This window comes from Convolutriloba macropyga, chromosome 10, assembly GCF_964194025.1.
Source record: "Convolutriloba macropyga chromosome 10, txConMacr16.3, whole genome shotgun sequence".
Classification (NCBI taxonomy): domain Eukaryota; kingdom Metazoa; phylum Xenacoelomorpha; order Acoela; family Convolutidae; genus Convolutriloba; species Convolutriloba macropyga.
In genome coordinates, this window is record NC_134477.1 from 57,751,778 (window position 1) to 57,772,378 (window position 20,601).

Genomic DNA, 20,601 nt, shown 5'->3' on the forward strand with positions numbered 1-20,601 from the left:
GAGAGGCATCACATTTGGCACGTGCTTTGAGATGCTGTTTGTAGAGTATTTTTTGGTGTGATTTGCGATGCAAAGAGCACTAAAGTGGTTAATTTTTCAGTTGAGTTTTTTTGATTTTTCAGAAAGGGTTCGTAAAAAGTGGCACAAGTCGTCTAGGTTAGGTAAAGTTTTGCTCAGAAAATGTAGAGAATCAAGAAAACAACTAAGTTTTTTAGGTGTCATTGGGGTTTGGTTTCAAGAATTACTGATGTTTTAGATTCAAGGGGTAACATACTTGATTGAGTTAAATTATATCCGAGTCATGAAGTTTCTGATTTTACCAATGACATTGTGGTAAGTTTATCCGGAGGCCATCTGAATTTAGTTTTGCAGGACATTCAATAACCAATATGATATGTTTGTCCTCAGAACCTTTAATGTCTATAAAAACATCGTCCAGGAAGCCAAAAATGATTTTGAGACCGAGAAGTAAGTAGTCCATGGCATTTCGGAATTTAGCGGGTATGTCAGTGAGTCCATGAGAACCAGTTTTAAATCTGTTTGTACCATTCATAGAACCAATCTTGATGCTAAATTTGCTGTGTTTTGCTGTTTTAGGAAAAAGATTTTGTTGACAATAGACGTCTTTAAGATTGATATTTGTAAAGAAATGAGGTTCTCTTTGAACATCTGTATTATTTGTGATATAGAGTCCCTTAATGTGTCCATGTTTGTCATTTGGTATTTATTTTTGAGAATAGAAATTTGAATCAAGTACTAATTATATGGTTTGATCTCTTTTTACGGTAAAAGCTTTTGGTGATATGAGAAATTGGTCTTAGTAACTGTTTAATTTTTTAATGTGTCATTCGGTGTGAAATCTTCTTATTGTCAGTCGGTGAGTAGTCTACTTTTTGTCTTTTTGGTGTTTAGGTTAGAAATTTCGGTGGAATTTGGATTTTACCAGGTATTTTTGAGCGGCTAATGCGGTTCTTTAATTTTGGAAAAGATGTCGCTATTTAAAATATATAGGACATCATGTGGTAATGGCGTTAACTGTACTACTTTCGGCGAAGTGTGAAATTTGGTTGATAAAATGCTAAGAGCGTAAAAGAGGTCTCGACACATAAAGAGTTTCACTTCATTGCTTTCTAGCACAAACTCCGAGTCTTTGCTTTGTCTACCATCAGTGGATACGAGAGTTTGTACTACTCTTATTACAGGAATCATTTCCTTGGCAAAAATTGGTAAGTCTTCAGCAGATACTGTTGCTAGCCGTTGTGCAAAGGAGAAGTTGTCCACAATTTGAATGGCTAATGACTCCTTCAGAATACTGCATAAAATTCGTGAATCAATGGAAAACCCATGTCTGTGTTGTCCCTATTGAGTGCTTTGCTTCGAGGTTCCATTTGCAGAGACGTTCTTGCAATATTGGCAAACCATGTTGTCATAAGAGCTATCATAATTGTTTTCACATTCAGCATTGTACTTATTATCGATGATGGCATTTGATATATTCTCGGAACTAGCTTTATGCGTAGCATTTAGCGTAGAATAAGCATTTCGCTGGAGATTAGATTTTGCTGCGGACCGCAGTTTTAACAGGGTTTTCACTTTGCGACTCATTTATCTTTATGATTTACAGATCAAAGAAGACTACAAATGCAACAGTTTTGATTCGTGCGACGAGTTTATGGTTGAATTTATTTGGTGCATTTGCTTTGCAAAAGGGCGCTGAATTGTTATGAAGATCACTCGGTGGGCGGTTTGGCTGTTAGGGACTTGCAGTTAATTGCAATTAACGAGTTACATATTTATAGCCAATCGCAATGCTTGAGCCCGATCTACAGTTTCTATTAGTGTTCTCATTGAATTTCATTGTCTTGCATGTCCGCTATAAAAAGATGTCTTGTCAGAGTATATTTTTGATTGCCCAACTCACAGTTTTATGACTTTTTTAAATTGTTACAAAGAAATGATTGATAGATGCTCTTTTATCTTGTTTTGTCGTGAGAAAAACATAGCCTATGAAAAACTTGTTCTATGAGACGCCAAAGTGCTTATGAAATTTAGGTCTCTATCACGAGATGCAGGTTCCGGCTGCCGATGACACTTCTTCCTTCTGCTCCAAAGCTAGGATATTTTACTGATACCTTTTTTGATCCGCTAGATTCCAAGGTTTATCCTCACACATGATTGCAACTTGTAAGCGTCGTTGACATTAAGTTTTCCAGTTCAATTTGAGTTGCGCATTTTGAGATTGTCTTTCCCGTCTTATTGTGCTGAGGATTCTTCGATAGATTGTTCTTAGTTCGGTTCGCGTGGCAATTGAACAATTACGCGCTGAGGGCCGAGTAGTGTGTCAAGGGTGATACTCTTGTGCAACTAGGGCTAATTTTAGTTGTGTTTGCCGTTTTTCACACTTGAGTAGAGCGTCCGCGATTGGCGTCACCCAGAAAAGCTCAATCTCCAAAGGCGTCTGTTCGTGAGCAGTTGACTGCGCCATGTTGCACACTGCTTGAATTTTGTGTTCTTTTCTGACTGGCGTGTTTGTTTAACATTTTACAACAAGCCTCTTTGCCTTTTGGGTCAACTCATTAATTCTGTTTACAGATATCTGTGATTGAAAACGATTATCAAGATTAACTGATAGAATTGGTAACAGTAAAGGAGAAGCAAAATGAGAAGAACATATATATTATATACGTGATACTCAAGAGGAAATAACTGTTCCCAGTGCAAGAAGCATAATAGTAGACATGAACTTGAAGCAATAACTGTTGCAAAGAATTAGTGAACTGGTCTCGACTCGACTTTTTAAAATCGGACCTTATACAATTTAAACACACTGTTTTAAATTTTACTGCGCTAGATTGGGATGGGGATATCATGTATGATACTGTTTTTGGATCCGCTTAATTCCAGGGTTTATCGTAAAACACATTTCTAACTTGTAAATGTAGTTGAAATCTTTTTTCCCAGTTCCATCTGATTTGTGCATTTTGAGCAAGTCTTTCCCGTTCTAAATGTGCTGAGGATCCTTGGATAGTGTGTTCGTAGATGGCTTCGAGTGGCAATTGAAGGTATTCGGGTTGGGGTCCAGTAGTCTGTCGAAGGTGATGTTATTTAGGGCTAGCTTATTTTCAGTTCGCCAATTTTCCTACTTGAGAAGAGCGTCGTAGATGGGCGTCGCTCAGAAAAGCTCAATGCCTAAATGCGTCTGTTTTTGATCAGTCAACAGCGCCATGTCGTACACTGCTTGAATTTTGTACCCTTTACAGCCTGGCGTGTTCGTTTATTATTTTACAGCATTGTTATTTATCTTTTGAGTGAACTCAATGCTTCTGTTTCATAAGATCTGGGAGGAAATACGATTATCAAGTTTCACTGATAGAATTGGCAACTGTAAAAAAGAAGCAAATTGAAAACAATAAATTTAGTAAACACTTGACACTCAAGAACAGTTCCCAGTACGAGAAGTATAATAGCAGACTTGTACTTGAAACAATAACTGCTGTAGGGCACTAGTGAACTGAACTCAACTTCTGAAAATAAAACCTTCTTTAAATTAAACATATTGTATTAATTTTTACTGCATTAGATTAGGAATGGGGATATCTGATATGACAGAATTTACAAAAAAATAGCGGTCGGTTTTTTGGGTTCACGATTGACAGTTTTGAGTTAAAAAAATCTTTTTTTTTCTCTGTAAAGTCTTAAATTAATCAGAGGCAAGTTCATTTTAATGATAATTGTGTTATATTTTTACAATTCTCCCTAAATTGTTTGTTTGACATTAAATATGATGAAAATATGAGAAATGTTTTTGTTTCTTTCTCAATCTCTTATCTCATATCTAAAATAGAAGCACTAAGGGTAAATATGTTAGCTGCAAAAAGCAGAAATTGTCAATTAAAAAATGATTTGATTTAAAAAGCGAACATTTTTGAACATTGCGTTCATCGTCAACTGATTCATAATCAAAATAATTGTCTACAAAGTATGTATACTTGGTCTTCGCACTATCTACCGGGTTCTACAAAATGAGTTACAATAATATCGATTTTTCAAATTAAACACAGTTAAAATCACATTTACTTTTCTTCTATTTTTATTAATCCAAAGAAATTACAATCTTCATTTCGGAGTTTTCAAAATTCCCGTGTATTTCGTATTCACTTCATAAGAAGGAGTTTTTGCTTTCAATCTTATCTGTTATGTTTTGTTGGTGCTGACAAAAATGTCGAATTAAAAATTACAAGAAAAATTTTTGAATATCAAATTTTTTGTGTTTTTGCAATTAAACTAATACTTCAATGTGAGTTGACGCTCTCGGCACTTGTGGCGCGTATTTAGCTAAGGTTTTTTTTCGATGCAGATTGCTTCTTTTGTCATTATTTGTCATCCCCGCGACATTCATCAAAAATGATCCATTCAAGATTTTGCGCTGTATCACTACAATCAAAAAGGTGTTGTCGCACAGGAGGATATTTTTTTTGATGATCCGAAATTCAAGTGGTAACTTGTCCGCTGGTTTTGCCAACATAGATGGACTTTTATCCATTACAAGTATACAACTTTAATGGATACAACTTTACATACAACATGCGATTTCCAACTTTATCAATAGTTGATTTCAGTGTTTGCAAGCAAGTTCTTAAATTTCTTGTTGTGAATATGATTAATATGATTTGAATATCACCAAATTTTTTCAATCTGCTCTCAAAAAGTTAAGTGATGCTTTGTCTGTATTGAACAAAAAACATTGCTTCAGGCTAATTTTTGTTGAGGTTTTAAATTGTTTTGAGATATTCATTTGTGGGGGGTTCTTTTGTTTTGTGACTATTTTATTCATCGTCTCATTAATAATACTGCAAAACCAGTCAGTTGCATTCTGATTTTTAGCCAATATCTCCATATTTCTCTCAAGAGCTGCGTCAACATAGATTAAAATATTGAGAAGATATAATTTCAAATACATAAAAGTTTTTATATTCCGTATAAGGTAATTTCAGGATATCACTTAATTTTTCATCAAGGACCTGGACTTGTGTATAATTTTCAAGTAAATGAGTATGATGCTTTGCGTCATTTGTTATTTGCCCGCATTATATATAAAATTATCATAAAGTTGACATGGTAAAGGAAAATTAAGGCAAAAGATACTTTGAGCATGACAAAAAAAACTGAAAGTGAAAAAGTTTCACGGTGAACATAAACTTAGCAAACTTTTGTTTTAAATATCAGAGATAATTCTAGTTTGAAAAGTTTGTTTCTTCTATATCAATTACCTTGTTAATGTCTCGAAAAAAGGGCCTAAAGAAGGGCTAACTGCAAAATAATTTAAAAATTATTCTGTGTTTTAGCGTTTCAGCTGGTATGACTTATATAAATTATCCAAGATTGTGCACCTTTTGAATAAAACTTGCATCACCACGCTGTAATTAGGTTTCCATATTCAAGCTAAAAATAGTTTTTAGGGAATGTCACATCTGTTCACGATTTTTTTTCAACAGAATTTCCACCAGAAACTGTTTCAAGAACGCAAAATATCACCAAAAAGGTCATCTGAGCAAGAGGAAGGATTAGGTGGTTGGTCACAATCTGATAATTAACACGATCTCTAATCACAAGTCAAACATCTACCAATCCTGCAGCGTACCGGAGTTGATAACATTATTCCTAAGCATAAACAAAGACTACTTCAGTGCTAATGTTTACCGTCAACAGGTTCGAAAAGAAACTAATATTCAGGAGCTGTTAAAGTCCAATGAACTGATGCTAAGCGTAACGAAGCATCCAATTTCGACGCAGCCTGACAAGTGTTGCGAGCTGCATCAGGAAGTTGGATCGGAAGTTAGGACCCTCGACATAGTATTAGGCAACTAAAACTTTTTAACAGGGATGCTCAAGAAACGAAAAGGCAAGAACATGAGCAAATGGCAGAAGAAAGCTAGGGCCATTGGAAGGAGTGTACAACCAACAAATACTGAGGAGGAGCTCCTGAACAATCCGGTTTCAGTACTTGCTGTCCTTCAGCTTCTTTGATGTATGTACAAACTTTTACACACTCAAAAATTGAAACTTTTACACACTCTATTTTGATTACTTGAAAACCCGAAATAAGGTCGCTAGCTGAAATTATCGATCTGAATTTTTAAAACAATGCATTAACAATTACATAATTCTGGATTTTTTGAGGTTTCGTGATCCTAAAATTATATTTTTTTCCGAACGAGGGATGCACAGTTGTCAATTGAAACTCCTGAAACAAGAAATAAACTGGGCTGAAAAACGTTAAAAAGAGATCAAGGAAAATCTTGAAAGAGATAGTAGCAAATTTTGGGAGAAGGTGATACCAGAACTGATGCCACCCGTTGTTTGCATCATTAGGCGTGAAATAATCAACCTCTCCGGAATGGTTAATAATAGACTGATTGGAAAACTTGGTTAGCGGTCAGAGAGACAGGATAGACCGCACTGGAATGGCTCCCATAGTTATGTTGTTATAAAGGCTGGTGGTAAAATTCCAAATCTTTTACTTGACATCCTATCGTTGCGACACAAACACCCTGCGACAGACAACTTTAATGAGGTGAACTTCCTCGCAGCCGTTGACAAGCTTGTACTTGAAATACTCGATAATAACACGGAGGGTGAGAAGATTTGTTAAATTGAGGCGTCAGCTTTTTGGTAGCTATGGGTGTATTAGTGGCTGTAATACTAGCAAAAGTGCTGATGAAATCATTTTAGGCATCACTGCAAAAACCAAAGCTCAGAAAGAAGATTTCAAATTCTAATCAAAACAGGAATGGTAAAGACTGCAATCGCAGAGAGACTTTCCGAGGCAAAGGAGTAAAATGTGAAATATACCAAAATTGCTTTCATGTTTTATGCCAAATAACAGATGAGTAGTACGCCGAAATGCAGGATGTTGTTTGGATTTGTATGTTTAGCAGCAATAAATAAACAAAGGGGCAGTTTGAGGAGAAAAATTGTTCAAAATGTATGTGGATGACATTATATGCACAGCCCTTGGTAACTCGGACGAGTGTTTTCAAATTGCAAATTCCGTACACAACAACGTGCAATTTACATTAGAAAAAATGATCATGTAAAGGAATTTGTCTTTTTCTGATATCAATTTAAATTTGAGCAAAAAATACCTGTCAGTGTTATCAAAAACCAGCAGACGCAAGAATAATACTGAATTTTCACAGCCGTGCACCGCTTCAGCATAAGAAAAATGTGATTCAAGGGATGGTTCTCATGGTTTTAAAGAAACATCTAATTGATTGTTTTCGATCAGGCGCATGAAAAAAACAAGACATACTGGTTGAAAAATCAAAATCCAGACAAATTTTCTTTGCAAATAATGAACCACACCTTAAAAAAGATAAAAATCGGCTGTAAAGATTAAATGAAAAGAACAAGAAAGGTGCATCAAAAAAGCCAGACTGGATCTCATGGTAAACAAACCATTTTTACTAAAAAGCAGAGGCAACCTCGCCCAAAATTTTGAAGTGAAATTGAAGAAATGATTTGACCTGCAAGTGGTATTCATAAAGTGAAAATTGAGGTCATGCCTCCCGAACCTAAAATCATCTTTCGATATAAACCTGAATTCCCACGTGCTATAAGAGAAAAAAATGTAATGGATGCGGATTCGTCTATTTTGAGCAAAAAAAATAGCATAATACCAACAGGATATCGAGTCATCAAAAGAAGGATTAACAGGTGGGTCAACATCTTGCTGATTGTAGTTACCACGAATGATTATGAATGGAAAATTCTGAGTACCTGTAGCACAGTAGAGAAGTTGATGACCATCGAAACTATATACATCGGCAGGTTGAAGCCGGGACTGAGCACAAGCGATGAATATAGGGAAAGGAACTCAAGCTAAAATATTAGTTCAAATCCTAATTTTGACTTGGGAAAAGAAAAATAGTGCAAACAAATCGAACATTTGCAAAACCCGTACAACTGGTATACATAGGATTAGGGAAATTCGGAATGATCCTAGAAACACAAAAATATAGCAAAAATCGAAAAATCGGAACAGGAACGTTTTTCAAAGAAATTGATAACAGATTTAAATTTGAAGTTGCAAATATTCTAAATATTGTGCACAGAAGAAATCGCTAATTAAATTTTGAAATGATTTTATAATAAAAATGAACGTTTTTGAACATTGCGTTCATTGTTCTATGATATAATAATTGCGTTCAAGTATATAAGTTTGTCTTTGACTATAATTCTAAGAAATGATTTAAAATAATAACGAATTTTGAATTTGTTTACAGTTAAAATTTTATTTACATCAATTTAGTTACATTTATTACAATAAAATTACTTCAATCTTTATTCCAGAGTTTTTGAAAAAACGGTTTGTATTGTTTTCCTTTCCTGAGAAGGAGGTTTTAATTTCAATCCTATGTGTTGGTATTTTTTATTTGTTGGGGTTGACAAAATTTCGAAATAACATGTACCAGAGAAATTTTTTGAATTTCAGAATAATAAGTCTTTTGATGCCCCTATAAGTCTATTGATGCCCTGAGTGAGTTTATTGATGACTCTATACAGGGGGAAACGTCAGCTGATGTCACCAGATAGCTATTGAGGTATTGCATTAATTCCCGTTTTGCAAAAGATTTATACCGCTCTGATTTATGACCACTTAACCGATTGGAGGAGCAGAAAAAAATTCTACCCGACTGTCAATTTGGTTTCAGAAGGAACTGGAGATAGCTGAAATTATCGATCTGAATTTTTAAAACAATGCATTAACAATTATATAATTCTGGATTTTTTGAGGTTTCGTGATCCTAAAATTAAATTTTTTTCCGAACGAGGGATGCACAGTTGTCAATTGAAGCTCCTGAAACAAGAAATAAACTGGGCTGAAAAACGTTAAAAAAAGATCAAGGAAAATCTTGAAAGAGATAGTAGCAAATTTTGGGAGAAGGTGGTACCAGAGCTGATGCCACCCGTTGTTTGCATCATTAGGCGTGAAATAATTAACCTCTCCCGAATGGTTGATAATAGACTGATTGGAAAACTTGGTTAGCGGTCAGAGAGACAGGATAGACCGCACTGGAATGGCTCCCATAGTTATGTTGTTATAAAGGCTGGTGGTAAAATTCCAAATCTTTTACTTGACATCCTATCGTTGCGACATAAACACCCTGCGACAGACAACTTTAATGAGGTGAACTTCCTCGCAGCCGTTGACAGGCTTGTACTTGAAATACTCGATAATAACACGGAGGGTGAGAAGATTTGTTAAATTGAGGCGTCAGCTTTCTGGTAGCTATGGGTGCATTACTGGCTGTAATACTAGCAAAAGTGCTGATGAAATCATTTTAGGCATCACTGCAAAAACCAAAGCTCAGAAAGAAGATTTCAAATTCTAATCAAAACAGGAATGGCAAAGACTGCAATCGCAGAGGGACTTTCCGAGGCAAAGGAGTAAAATGTGAAATATACCAAAATTGCTTTCATGTTTTATGCCAAAAACAGATGAGTAGTACGCCGAAATGCAGGATGTTGTTTGGATTTGTATGTTTAGCAGCAATAAATAAACAAAGGGGCAGTTTGAGGAGAAAAATTGTTCAAAATGTATGTGGATGACATTATATGCACAGCCCTTGGTAACTCGGACGAGTGCTTTCAAATTGCAAATTCCTTGCACAACAACGTGCAATTTACATTAGAAAAAATGATCATGTAAAGGAATTTGTCTTTTTCTGATATCAATTTAAATTTGAGCAAAAAATACCTGTCAGTGGTATCAAAAACCAGCAGACGCAAGAATAATACTGAATTTTCACAGCCGTGCACCGCTTCAGCATAAGAAAAATGTGATTCAAGGGATGGTTCTCATGGTTTTAAAGAAACATCTAATTGATTGTTTTCGATCAGGCGCATGAAAAAAACAAGACATACTGGTTGAAAAATCAAAATCCAGACAAATTTTCTTTGCAAATAATGAACCACACCTTAAAAAAGATAAAAATCGGCTGTAAAGATTAAATGAAAAGAACAAGAAAGGTGCATCAAAAAAGCCAGACTGGATCTCATGGTAAACAAACCATTTTTACTAAAAAGCAGAGGCAACCTCGCCCAAAATTTTGCAGTGAAATTGAAGAAATGATTTGACCTGCAAGTGGTATTCATAAAGTGAAAATTGAGGTCATGCCTCCCCAACCTAAAATCATCTTTCGATATAAACCTGAATTCCCACGTGCTATAAGAGAAAAAATGTAATGGATGCGGATTCGTCTATTTTGAGCAAACAAAATAGCATAATACCAACAGGATATCGAGTCATCAAAAGAAGGATTAACAGGTGGGTCAACATCTTGCTGATTGTAGTTACCACGAATGATTATGAATGGAAAATTCTGAGTACCTGTAGCACAGTAGAGAAGTTGATGACCATCGAAACTATATACATCGGCAGGTTGAAGCCGGGACTGAGCACAAGCGATGAATATAGGGAAAGGAACTCAAGCTAAAATATTAGTTCAAATCCTAATTTTGACTTGGGAAAAGAAAAATAGTGCAAACAAATCGAACATTTGCAAAACCCGTACAACTGGTATACATAGGATTAGGGAAATTCGGAATGATCCTAGAAACACAAAAATATAGCAAAAATCGAAAAATCGGAACAGGAACGTTTTTCAAAGAAATTGATAACAGATTTAAATTTGAAGTTGCAAATATTCTAAATATTGTGCACAGAAGAAATCGCTAATTAAATTTTGAAATGATTTTATAATAAAAATGAACGTTTTTGAACATTGCTTTCATTGTTCTATGATATAATAATTGCGTTCAAGTATATAAGTTTGTCTTTGACTATAATTTTAAGAAATGATTTAAAATAATATCGAATTTTTGAATTTGTTTACAGTTAAAATTTTATTTACATCAATTTAGTTACATTTATTACAATAAAATTACTTCAATCTTTATTCCAGAGTTTTTCAAAAAACGGTTTGTATTGTTTTCCTTTCTTGAGAAGGAGGTTTTACTTTCAATCCTATGTGTTGGTATTTTTTATTTGTTGGGGTTGACAAAATTTCGAAATAACATGTACCAGAGAAATTTTTTGAATTTCAAAATAATAAGTCTATTGATGCCCTGAGTGAGTTTATTGATAACTCTATACAAGGGGAAACGTCCGCTGATGTCACCAGATAGCTATTGAGGTATTGCATTAATTCCCGTTTTGCAAAAGATTTATGCCGCTCTGATTTATGACCACTTAGCCGATTGGAGGAGCAGAAAAAAATTCTACCCGACAGTCAATTTGGTTTCAGAAGGAACTGGAGCACTCTGGATGCAACGCAAGTGATTGCTATGGCTCGCCCGACCCTCTGGACTTTGCCTGCAGGTTCTGCGAGGAGCCATTTGTCGAGAAATTTCACCTACTGTCATGTGCTGCCCTGCCCAACATTCCAATAGTCTCAAGGGTGTTACGCATTTACCATGAAAACGCTGAAAACTTGGCCTGTTTTAGTTAAAGTGTATGTTTTTAATCATAAAATGTATCTACACACGTGCTTTGTAATGATTTGCTTTTGATCTTAGACGGTGCATACGACTCTGTACATTGCATTTTGTTTTTCTTATGCGTTACACGTTGTATATGATTTTATACATTGCTTTTGTATCTTACGCTTTGTTCTGTTATACTGTCTAGATAGACGTAATTCACTTCTCTCTCTCTCTCTCTCTCTCTCTCTCTTTGAATTTCGAAACTCAAATTTCAAATTTTTTTAATAAATATTGTGTAAATTTGGAAAATTTTCAATTGAAGTTTTAAGATAGTTCCTAGAATTGTTCATTTTGTGGTCTCAGGCAAATGTAAATACATATTCATTTTATCCGTTAACAATATGTGGAACAATTTTAACCTAAAGGTAAACGTGAATTTCGAAAACGTTTGTTTTAAAGGATGTTTTGCGTTTCTGCCCCCCTCCCGCCTGTGTAGTGGTTTTATAATATTTGCACCCCAAGACGCACGTGCCATGTTCTTACATAATGATTTACTATGTAATGGCACGTTTTCGGTAGCTGGGAGGAGCTTAACGTATTGGGGGGGGGGGCACAAACGAGAAAGATCAGTTTAAAATATCAGAATTAGTTTCAAATTGACAAATTAGTTCTTCTACATGACTTGAACTATTATACAGAATTTTTTTTTGGACGAAGTAACCTACTCGGACCAATGGGTGCTGCATTCCTCCCTGTCATGAATAGAAAGCATTATACCCGGAATTTTCATAAAATCCGGAATATAAAATGAATTGATTTTAGTGTAATAAGGGTGAATAAAATGTTGTAAATCTGATTTTAACTGAAAATAATTTCAGAAATTCGATGTTATTTGAACTCATTTCTTACAATTATAGTCAAAGACAAGTTTATATACTTTGTAAATGATTTCATTTAATTTTTAAACCTGACGATGAACGCAATGTTCGTAAACGTTCGTTTTAGTTAATCAATTTAAGTTTTAATTGACAATTACTTCTCTGCATCTCCCTGTTATGGCATCATCTGAACAAATAATATAAATAATTGAAAAATTTCTGCTCCAATCCTTTCTGCCCGCAAAAACTTCCTGCCCCCAATCCTTTTTACTGTTACGGCGCGTGCTCTCGAATTCATGCATTTTTTATTGTCTCACATCACCTCAAAAGTCAATTACATCTCAAAAGTCTGACTTTTGCTCCTCCTGAAAGTTTACCTGTTCTCAATTAGTGTATAAAAAGAGACCGATAGTGGATAATGAGCTGCATCAAAAAATTTTTTTTTCAGATAAATTGAAATGGCGTTTATTAAAAACGGTGCTAAATATTGTGGTTATTGACGCAAACTTTCATAGTTATGTCAGTAAATAAGCTGCTGAATCATTTCTTCAGTCATTCTCGACTGAGTGTTCTGAATTGTGTTGGAATTTTGATGTGTTTATTCATGTCTGCTGTCATTGACAAGCATGCTTTAACATCTACCTCTTGCGGTCCTCTGGTGAGTTCGTGTGCAAGATTGGTGCTCAGTGTTTTCTAAATCAAATTATTTCGTGAAAACTATAAGTTTTGGCCGCTAGAAGATTTCTGAAGTTTTCTGATGTATTTGTTTCACTAATTTTATAAAAATAGGAGACCAAACGTGAAATCGCAGACCAAACGGAATAATAATAATAATAATAAATCATAATATGAACTACACGGTTTCCTCATAGCAATCTGTCAATGAAACCGTTACATCTTGGCCTTGTTGTAGTTGTTGCATAACCATTGAAAGTCATTTTCCGGACAGCAGACCTTTTTGTCAATGGTACGCCAAGTTAATGGTACGCCAATGTCCTGCTTATGTGTAATTTGTATGTACAAATCAGTCAACGAGACAAAGATCGCCATTTCACGAGAGAAGTTTCAGGAGAACGTAACACAAATAGCAGACAGTGCAAAAAGTCCATCAGTAGCTGCAGTCCAGTAAAAGTAGACCAACTAGCCTTTGATAATACGCCCGAGCCCATTCTACTTTTATCGAAATTGACAGAAGACGATAGCTTTTTACCAATGCTGAAACAAAATTCAGAAAAAGGGAGAACAAATGAATTATTCAAGCTCCCGAAAACCAGAACTGAAAAGGCTAGAAATGATTTCTTTTTCCGTACATGCAGACTAGCAAATCGAATAGAAAAATACATTGAATTTAATACGAAAAAAGGCCTTAAAAATCGAGTTTTAAATTTCATGTGGAAGTTTGTAAACGAGCGATTCGACGAAAATAACATCTGTAGCTGGCATCTATGCTGCGACTGTCAGATCTGCAGAAATAATAGGACAATTTTCTAAGACGACGACTGGGACGAAAATCCCCTCAGTGAAAACTGTAAATCCCCAACAACAACAACAATAGCAAAGCCAAAAGCAATTAAAAACTGGTTAAGGAAAGTCACGACGATTTAAGACACCATGGCATAGCAGAATCGAAAGCAAAAACAGGCTGAGGAAGAACTGAAAGTCAGTTCTCACTATTCTAAATGTAGCCTGCGTCATCGACGTTGTCAGAAGAGATATGAAATTCGATTCAGAGAACGACTGCACACTGATTATCAAAGTTCCAAGTGAGCACCATCGGAGACTAATCCTGCTCTCTGCATATACATAAAAGACCTAAGCCCAAAAAATCTACATGAGCAAAGAAATAAGTTCAGAAAAGTAAATAAATAAAAACAAAGCTCTTATGCTGAGAAAGCACCTGATGACAGGCGGACAAAACTTCTACGATCTACAAATACGCAATCTGAAATTGCAAAGAAAACGAGGCAGTCACCGGCAATCATATGTCAACATCTCTACCGATGAACACAGCACTGAGCAAAACTCAGTATAGCAAACTGAGAAAACAAAACTACAAGTGAAGAAGATTTGATAGTCTATAGTTTTCTCCATTTTCTAAAAGTTATCTTGACCTTGCCTTTATCCTAACGGTTATTTATCTTCTGATTTAGACATCCTTTTCAAGACTTTTAAACTACTGACCTCGATGTGCTTCGTCATTCGTCAACTAACGAAAGCACCATTGTCAGAATTTTTGTCGGGAGTTTTGGAACCATCTTTCTGCACGGCATAAACCAGCTATTTCTCTTTTCCTGTTATCTTCGGCCTTTAGAAGATAAATTAATAGAATTGGATTTGAGCTATCATTTTTTAACTTTTAAGACGATTATCTTTTAAGATGATGCATAGATTTGCAAGTTTACTGCATGATCTTGCAACATAATCGTCCTCATTCAACTAGGGTAGTGTGTTAAACGTGAGTGTGTTAAACCCGGTTTTGATGATATTTAGACTCACAATGTGATTGGGACAATCAGCGCTGCCAACAATATCTACCCGATCGGGGTCATATGGCAGGGTATTAATATGTTCACCGTGAGCATTCGGCTGATGCACGGATTCTGCTTTTACAGATCAGTATATATACACACGCATTACACAATACCCATCATTTGTTAAATATATGAAAATGTAAATCCAAATTTTATAACTAACAAAAAAAAGTTTGGTTACCTACATTTTAAGAATCACTTAAAACACTCAAGCGCACACTTTAAAATGCCGAAAGTCTGCAGTGCCAGAAGTTAAAATGCCAGAAGTTACTACTTAGCCAGAAGTTGAATTTCGTTGACTTTCGTCATTCTAAAACGTGCGCGTTTTGTGTTTTAAGCATGGTTAAGTGACTCTGCAGAAGTCACTTCGAAATTCTGACTGAATATCTCGAACCGCTTCGCGGTTCTCGGATAAACGCCAGAAGTTCTCGGTGACTTCAAGCAGAGTCACTTAACCATTACTTAAAATCACACACTAATTATATATAATGTTGGGACAACTCTTCCCGTTCCTATTTTTCCCAGTCTATATCTTTGAAATTACCACCAAAGAGAAAATTTTAGGAAGAAATTGTTTTTTTTTCGAGAAAGAGGCTCCAACGGTAATGATCAGGACCATTTATATCGCTTGAGTTAAACGACTATAAATGTCACACTCAAGAAATGAAATTAAACCAGAATGATACATGGAACCAGAAAATGGCTATTATAATTCGTATTGGGTACCATGAACAAGGTTTAATTCTTACGCAGTTTTGTCCCAGAAGAGGGGAAATGATATATCGGTTATGCGGCTCCGAATAAGTCACTGAGAAAAACTAGCATTCCCCGAGACTCGCGATAAATGTGCAGATAAGAAAAGCCGGCACTTAAGACTCTGTCACTGCAGAGATCTGGCATATTTAAAGTTGATGAGGTTCTGACGTTGATTCTGTGATTGCTTTGATGCGAAGCTTACGAATGTATGTAGATTGATGCAGCACGGACCGTCGAATTATTGTGGACAAAAATGTACACACAAAGGTCTTTCATCTATAACGAGGGCAGGGAATCTTAGCCGTGGGTGTTTATTTCTTGGGACATTTCTTCCTATCAATTATTTTGTCTATGTTTTCCGCATACGTTCATGCGGCTTAAAACTTGCTTTTGCGAAACTCATTATTTTGAGATGCCGAAGTTTCGCACGAGCCGAGATATGAGTAGCTGCTAATGGACTATTTTTTAAACCCTTATATTTTTTCCGTTTCTGATTAACATATTGTTAAATTTTATCGCAGAAATCAATGACAATGTAAGCATATATAAATAAGTTAAGTCTTGTCTTCTAGGCTGTTCAGAGATTTTTCAGAATTTTAACCTTTTGTCTGATTTTTTGTCTTCACATAGCAAAGAGTGACAATCAGACTATGGTAATAATAAGAATACAGAATTGAAATATTGTGATTCTGTGCTCATTTGCCCTGACGCTATGATCCGGGTGTACTCGTCTTATAACTACGTTTAAATAATGAAATTTACAAAAATATAGGAAAGGAGATAAAAGGAGCCGTTGCCTTTTCTTTTTTCCAACTTATAGTCTGAAAACCAACAATGAGTAATTTTCAGTATTAGTGTTTGGGGGGGGGGGGGGGGTAATTTTTCCATTTCTGAGATTTTTACCGTTTGAGCACCTTCACCACTCTTAGGTGAATATTATCTCTCCACCCCCCCCCCCCCCGCGCAAATTGCACATTTGTTGTGATCATAACACGAAGCGACTTAAGCTATGGAGAAGAAACGGAAAGATCCGTTAAGTCAATGTTTTAGGGTTTACCCCAAAATCCCAAAATTTGCTTCCTTGACATAAGAATCAATAGCCTAGTTGTGTAATGCGTGCTACAGATTCCTGGTGACGAAACAGCCAATCAGCACCAAGATTCTCTCGCAAGCGTGTTTGCTCTTTTACTCTTTGGAGTGTGTGTTCCTATTAATGATCGCAGTTGTCCCCTCTCATGAATATCTGGGTTAGTCGAATTTATTCCTTATGTCTTTTAATTTATTTGATTTATCATTTATTTTAATCATTTATTTATGATTTAAGCTTAGATTTTAGAATGAATATTTTATTTCGCTGATACGAAGACAATTAACTAGATGCTCAGACCTTATATTTCGATTTGGGCTTATACCTGAAATTATTCAACTTTCACCGTGGAACAACGGGTTGCAATCATACGGTTGTTTTAGTCAGTTTCAATTCAGTTGATGCGTGGCAACGCCAACATATTATTGATCGATTCGCTTACAGAATGACAACCACAACGATCACATTCTTCCGATAAGATTTTTACCCAGTCAAAGTCCAGTCCTATGACTGGATTTCGATTATTTGAAAACCCAGTTTGACTAAATTTTTCACCAGAATAACTCTGTCTCTTGAGCAGAGAATGTTGAAATCAGTTATCCGGGCCCTTGTTTAATTAAATTGCTTTGAAAAAAATGCGCGCCAAATATGTACTCACTAATACGTTGTTATACACCAAAAACGAACTTTCCAGTGTGTCACAGGACTAGGTTAATTTTTGTATACTGAATTAGAATAGCTTATTATTTGCGTGGTATATTTCACTAATATAATTTACATATTTTGAATGCGTACAACAGTTCTTAAACTGCTCTGATAATGTCCTCAATGTCAATGCAGTAACTTGTATTTTGAGGTACTGATCTTCTGAGAAAATTTTTGTCTTACTTCTACGTTTAAAATGAACAGCCAAACATCAAACATAAATTATCCTTATTTTTTTGCAAATTATACTAAGTGGTTTGAAATAGATGGATTAATAACATGTAAATGTTTAACCTTCGGTTTTGGTCGCGAAATGTACTTGTTTGAATTGAAAAAAAAATCTGCTGTATTCGTGTTTCAGAGGTGCACTGTTGCATGTTTTTGGGCTTTTCTCTCAGTGCCTTCATTCATCAGGGTTGCAGATTACGAGAGTTCAAACTGTGTGGAAAGCACTCACCTGAGGTAATTACTGTTGACAAAATGCAAAATTAGATTGTTTATGGCATAATTTCTCGATTAAAAGAGCAAAATTCTTATACTCCCTCTAACTGTTGGTATTATTACCAAAATTTCCAGAAAGTCGGTGTTCATTTGTTTAGATCAGCTCACATAACTGGAATTATCTCATTTTTCTCCGATACGCATCTTTAACTAACTTGACACAGTTTTTCTTCAGGCAAATTTATGAGCTCCTAGTCATAATATTCAAACTTAAAACCACTTTATGTGATTATTTGCCGGTGAGTTAATTTATTTTGTTTTAAAGAAAGAAAAGTTTTAGCAATAATTGGGGTCATATTTTGAGCATTTTATAACAGCTTTGATATCTGTTAAGCTTTGAGCTGCGCGAAGGCATGTTGCGGTTTGCCTGTTTTTTTTTTGTTTTTGTCTGATTTTTTTCTTGCTAGTTTTTCGTGCTTCAATTCTCAAAACTATAGTTTTCTTTATATTTTAGCGCGGCGCTCGTGCGTGACGTTATTGATTACTTATTAACATTGAATTTTAACTGATGACTGATCATAATGAGTGACCTCAATTTTTATCTGACGTTTGACTATAAAATATTGGGTCATTTAAGGTTGCTGTAATCGATTTGATGGTCAGAAAGGGACCCTATATGATGAATGATGTTAATGAAAAGGGCAGCGCGGCCATAAAGACTTAGGCCGAAAAATATATAATAATTTTCTAAATTGGTGTTATAGGTTGAATCGCCTATCCACCTGATGAGTAGTTGGATGGCATTTAAGTGGCATTTCACTTCGAGTCGTTTCCGGAATTCTTCCGGCAACTGCTATGCCGGAAGAATTTTCATGATTTTTGAAGTCAAATTGGAGTAGTGATTTTGGTCACGCCGAAACAGGAAGTGGAGCGAAAAAGCGAGTGGTTTTGCGGCGTGATATTTTTCGCTTTAAATTTAAAGTAGAGTGAGAAAACGGTGTTTGAACAAAAATTCGATTTCTCGCTAGTGGTTTTTTGTTCACATGCGGCAATTTCACTTTGGTTTTTTTGCTGTTTTTTTTCGATTTTTTGGATAGGATTTTTTTCTAAATGGTTTTCGCAATCCATTCATAGTCCGTTCTGGGTCTAGTTTTCTGTTTAGTCAATGAAAGTTCTTTGAATTATACGTCAGGACTTGTCCTGCTATGTTTTTTATTTCGTCGTCGGGATTTTGTTACGATATATCGTCACAACCACTTCAAATCTGCTTTTTCTTCATTCGATCTTACTGGGCACGCAACGGGTGGGGGGGGGACATTTGGGTGTTACTGTGTTCGCAACGGGGGGGGGGGGACACGAAAAAATTTTTCGAAAAGTTGATAGTTTTTGGCGTTTTCCACCGCTCTTGCCAAAACGCCAAAAACTATCAACTTTTCGAAAAATTTTTTCGTGTCCCCCCCCGTTGCGAACACAGTAACACCCAAATGTCCCCCCCCCGTTGCGTGTCCAGTAAGACACCTTACTACTAGTATATTTTTAATTAGTTTGTTTAGATTGTTTTAGTTTCTGAATTTTTCGAGATGCTTTTGTTTGTTTTGGCGGGCGTTGTTCAATTGATCTGCTGTGCAGGTAGAGACTTTTTAGGTTTTTCATTCAATTCTTTGAATTGTATTTCAGAACTTGTCCTGCTATGTTTTTTACAATTCAAAGAATCTGAATTGTTTTGGGGCGCTGTCTTTTTTTTTAAGATCTGTTCACACATTTTCATGATTTTTGAAGTCAAATTGGAGTGGTGATTTTGGTCACGATGAAACAGGAAATAGATCGAAAAAGCGAGTGGTTTTGCGGCGTGAATTTTTTTGCTCTAATTTTAAAGTAGAGTGAGAAAATGGTGTTTGAACAAAAATTCGGTTTCTCGGCAGTGATTTTTTTGTTCACATGCGGCAATTTCACTCTGATTTTTACTGTTTTTTTTTTCGATTTTTGGATCGGATTTTTTTCTCAATGGTTTTCCCAATCCATTCACAGCTCATTCTGGGCCTAGTTTTTTTGTTTGAATTGAATTTTCATTTCTCGCTAGTGGTTTTTTGTTCACATGCGGCATTTTGACATTGATTTTGTATTTTTCTTATTTTTTGATCTGATTTTTTTTTTGAAATGGTTTTCTCAATTCACTCACAGTCCATTCCTGGTCTATTTTTTCTGTTTAGTCAATGAAAATTCTTTGAATTGTACGTCAGGACTTGTCCTGCTATGTTTTTTTTTTACTTCGTCGAACTTTTTTTCGCTTTACCCATTTGCCGCTTTTTCGACATTTTGCGTGAAATCTTTTTGACTTCTCTAGGCTAGTTTCAATCTTCTGTCATTCTGCTCAAAGTCCTTTTAAACAGCAGCTGCTCAGCAAAGCAATTGAAAATGAAGAGATTCAGTATGAAAAATCAAAGTCAGAAATAGAAACGGGATAAACCCATAAAGCCCATTTTTAGATGCCCTATACTTGAACTTTGTTTTCATAAGTTTTAGTTACTATCTATAATGCTTATTGATATTGATACTAGACCCTGTAGTCTCTCACTGAGAGACAGGAGTATATTCAATTACGAAATGGCTTCAAAATAAATCGCACTTAAAAATGTTTTTATACAAAAATCAATTTGTTGATATTTTCTTTTCTTTTAATCCCAATAGAGTTATTGGAATTAACGGCGGCTGTTTT

General features: G+C 35.4%; 1 protein-coding gene across 2 annotated transcripts; it reads left to right on the plus strand.

Annotated features, from left to right (window-relative positions):
- The first annotated feature begins 12,452 nt into the window (after positions 1-12,452).
- Positions 12,453-18,174, plus strand: LOC142348755 (uncharacterized). Of its 2 annotated transcripts, none has more exons than XM_075400246.1 (4): positions 12,453-13,023; positions 14,856-14,972; positions 16,773-16,899; positions 17,806-18,174. In XM_075400246.1, exons 1-4 carry the CDS (start codon positions 12,883-12,885, stop codon positions 17,934-17,936), a joined length of 516 nt encoding a protein of 171 aa, XP_075256361.1. In that variant the 5' UTR covers positions 12,453-12,882; the 3' UTR covers positions 17,937-18,174. The 2 variants fall into 2 exon arrangements, with proteins under 2 accessions (XP_075256361.1, XP_075256362.1); XM_075400247.1 differs by having other exon boundaries at positions 14,856-14,981; positions 16,778-16,899; positions 17,806-17,909.
- The last annotated feature ends 2,427 nt before the right edge of the window (positions 18,175-20,601 follow it).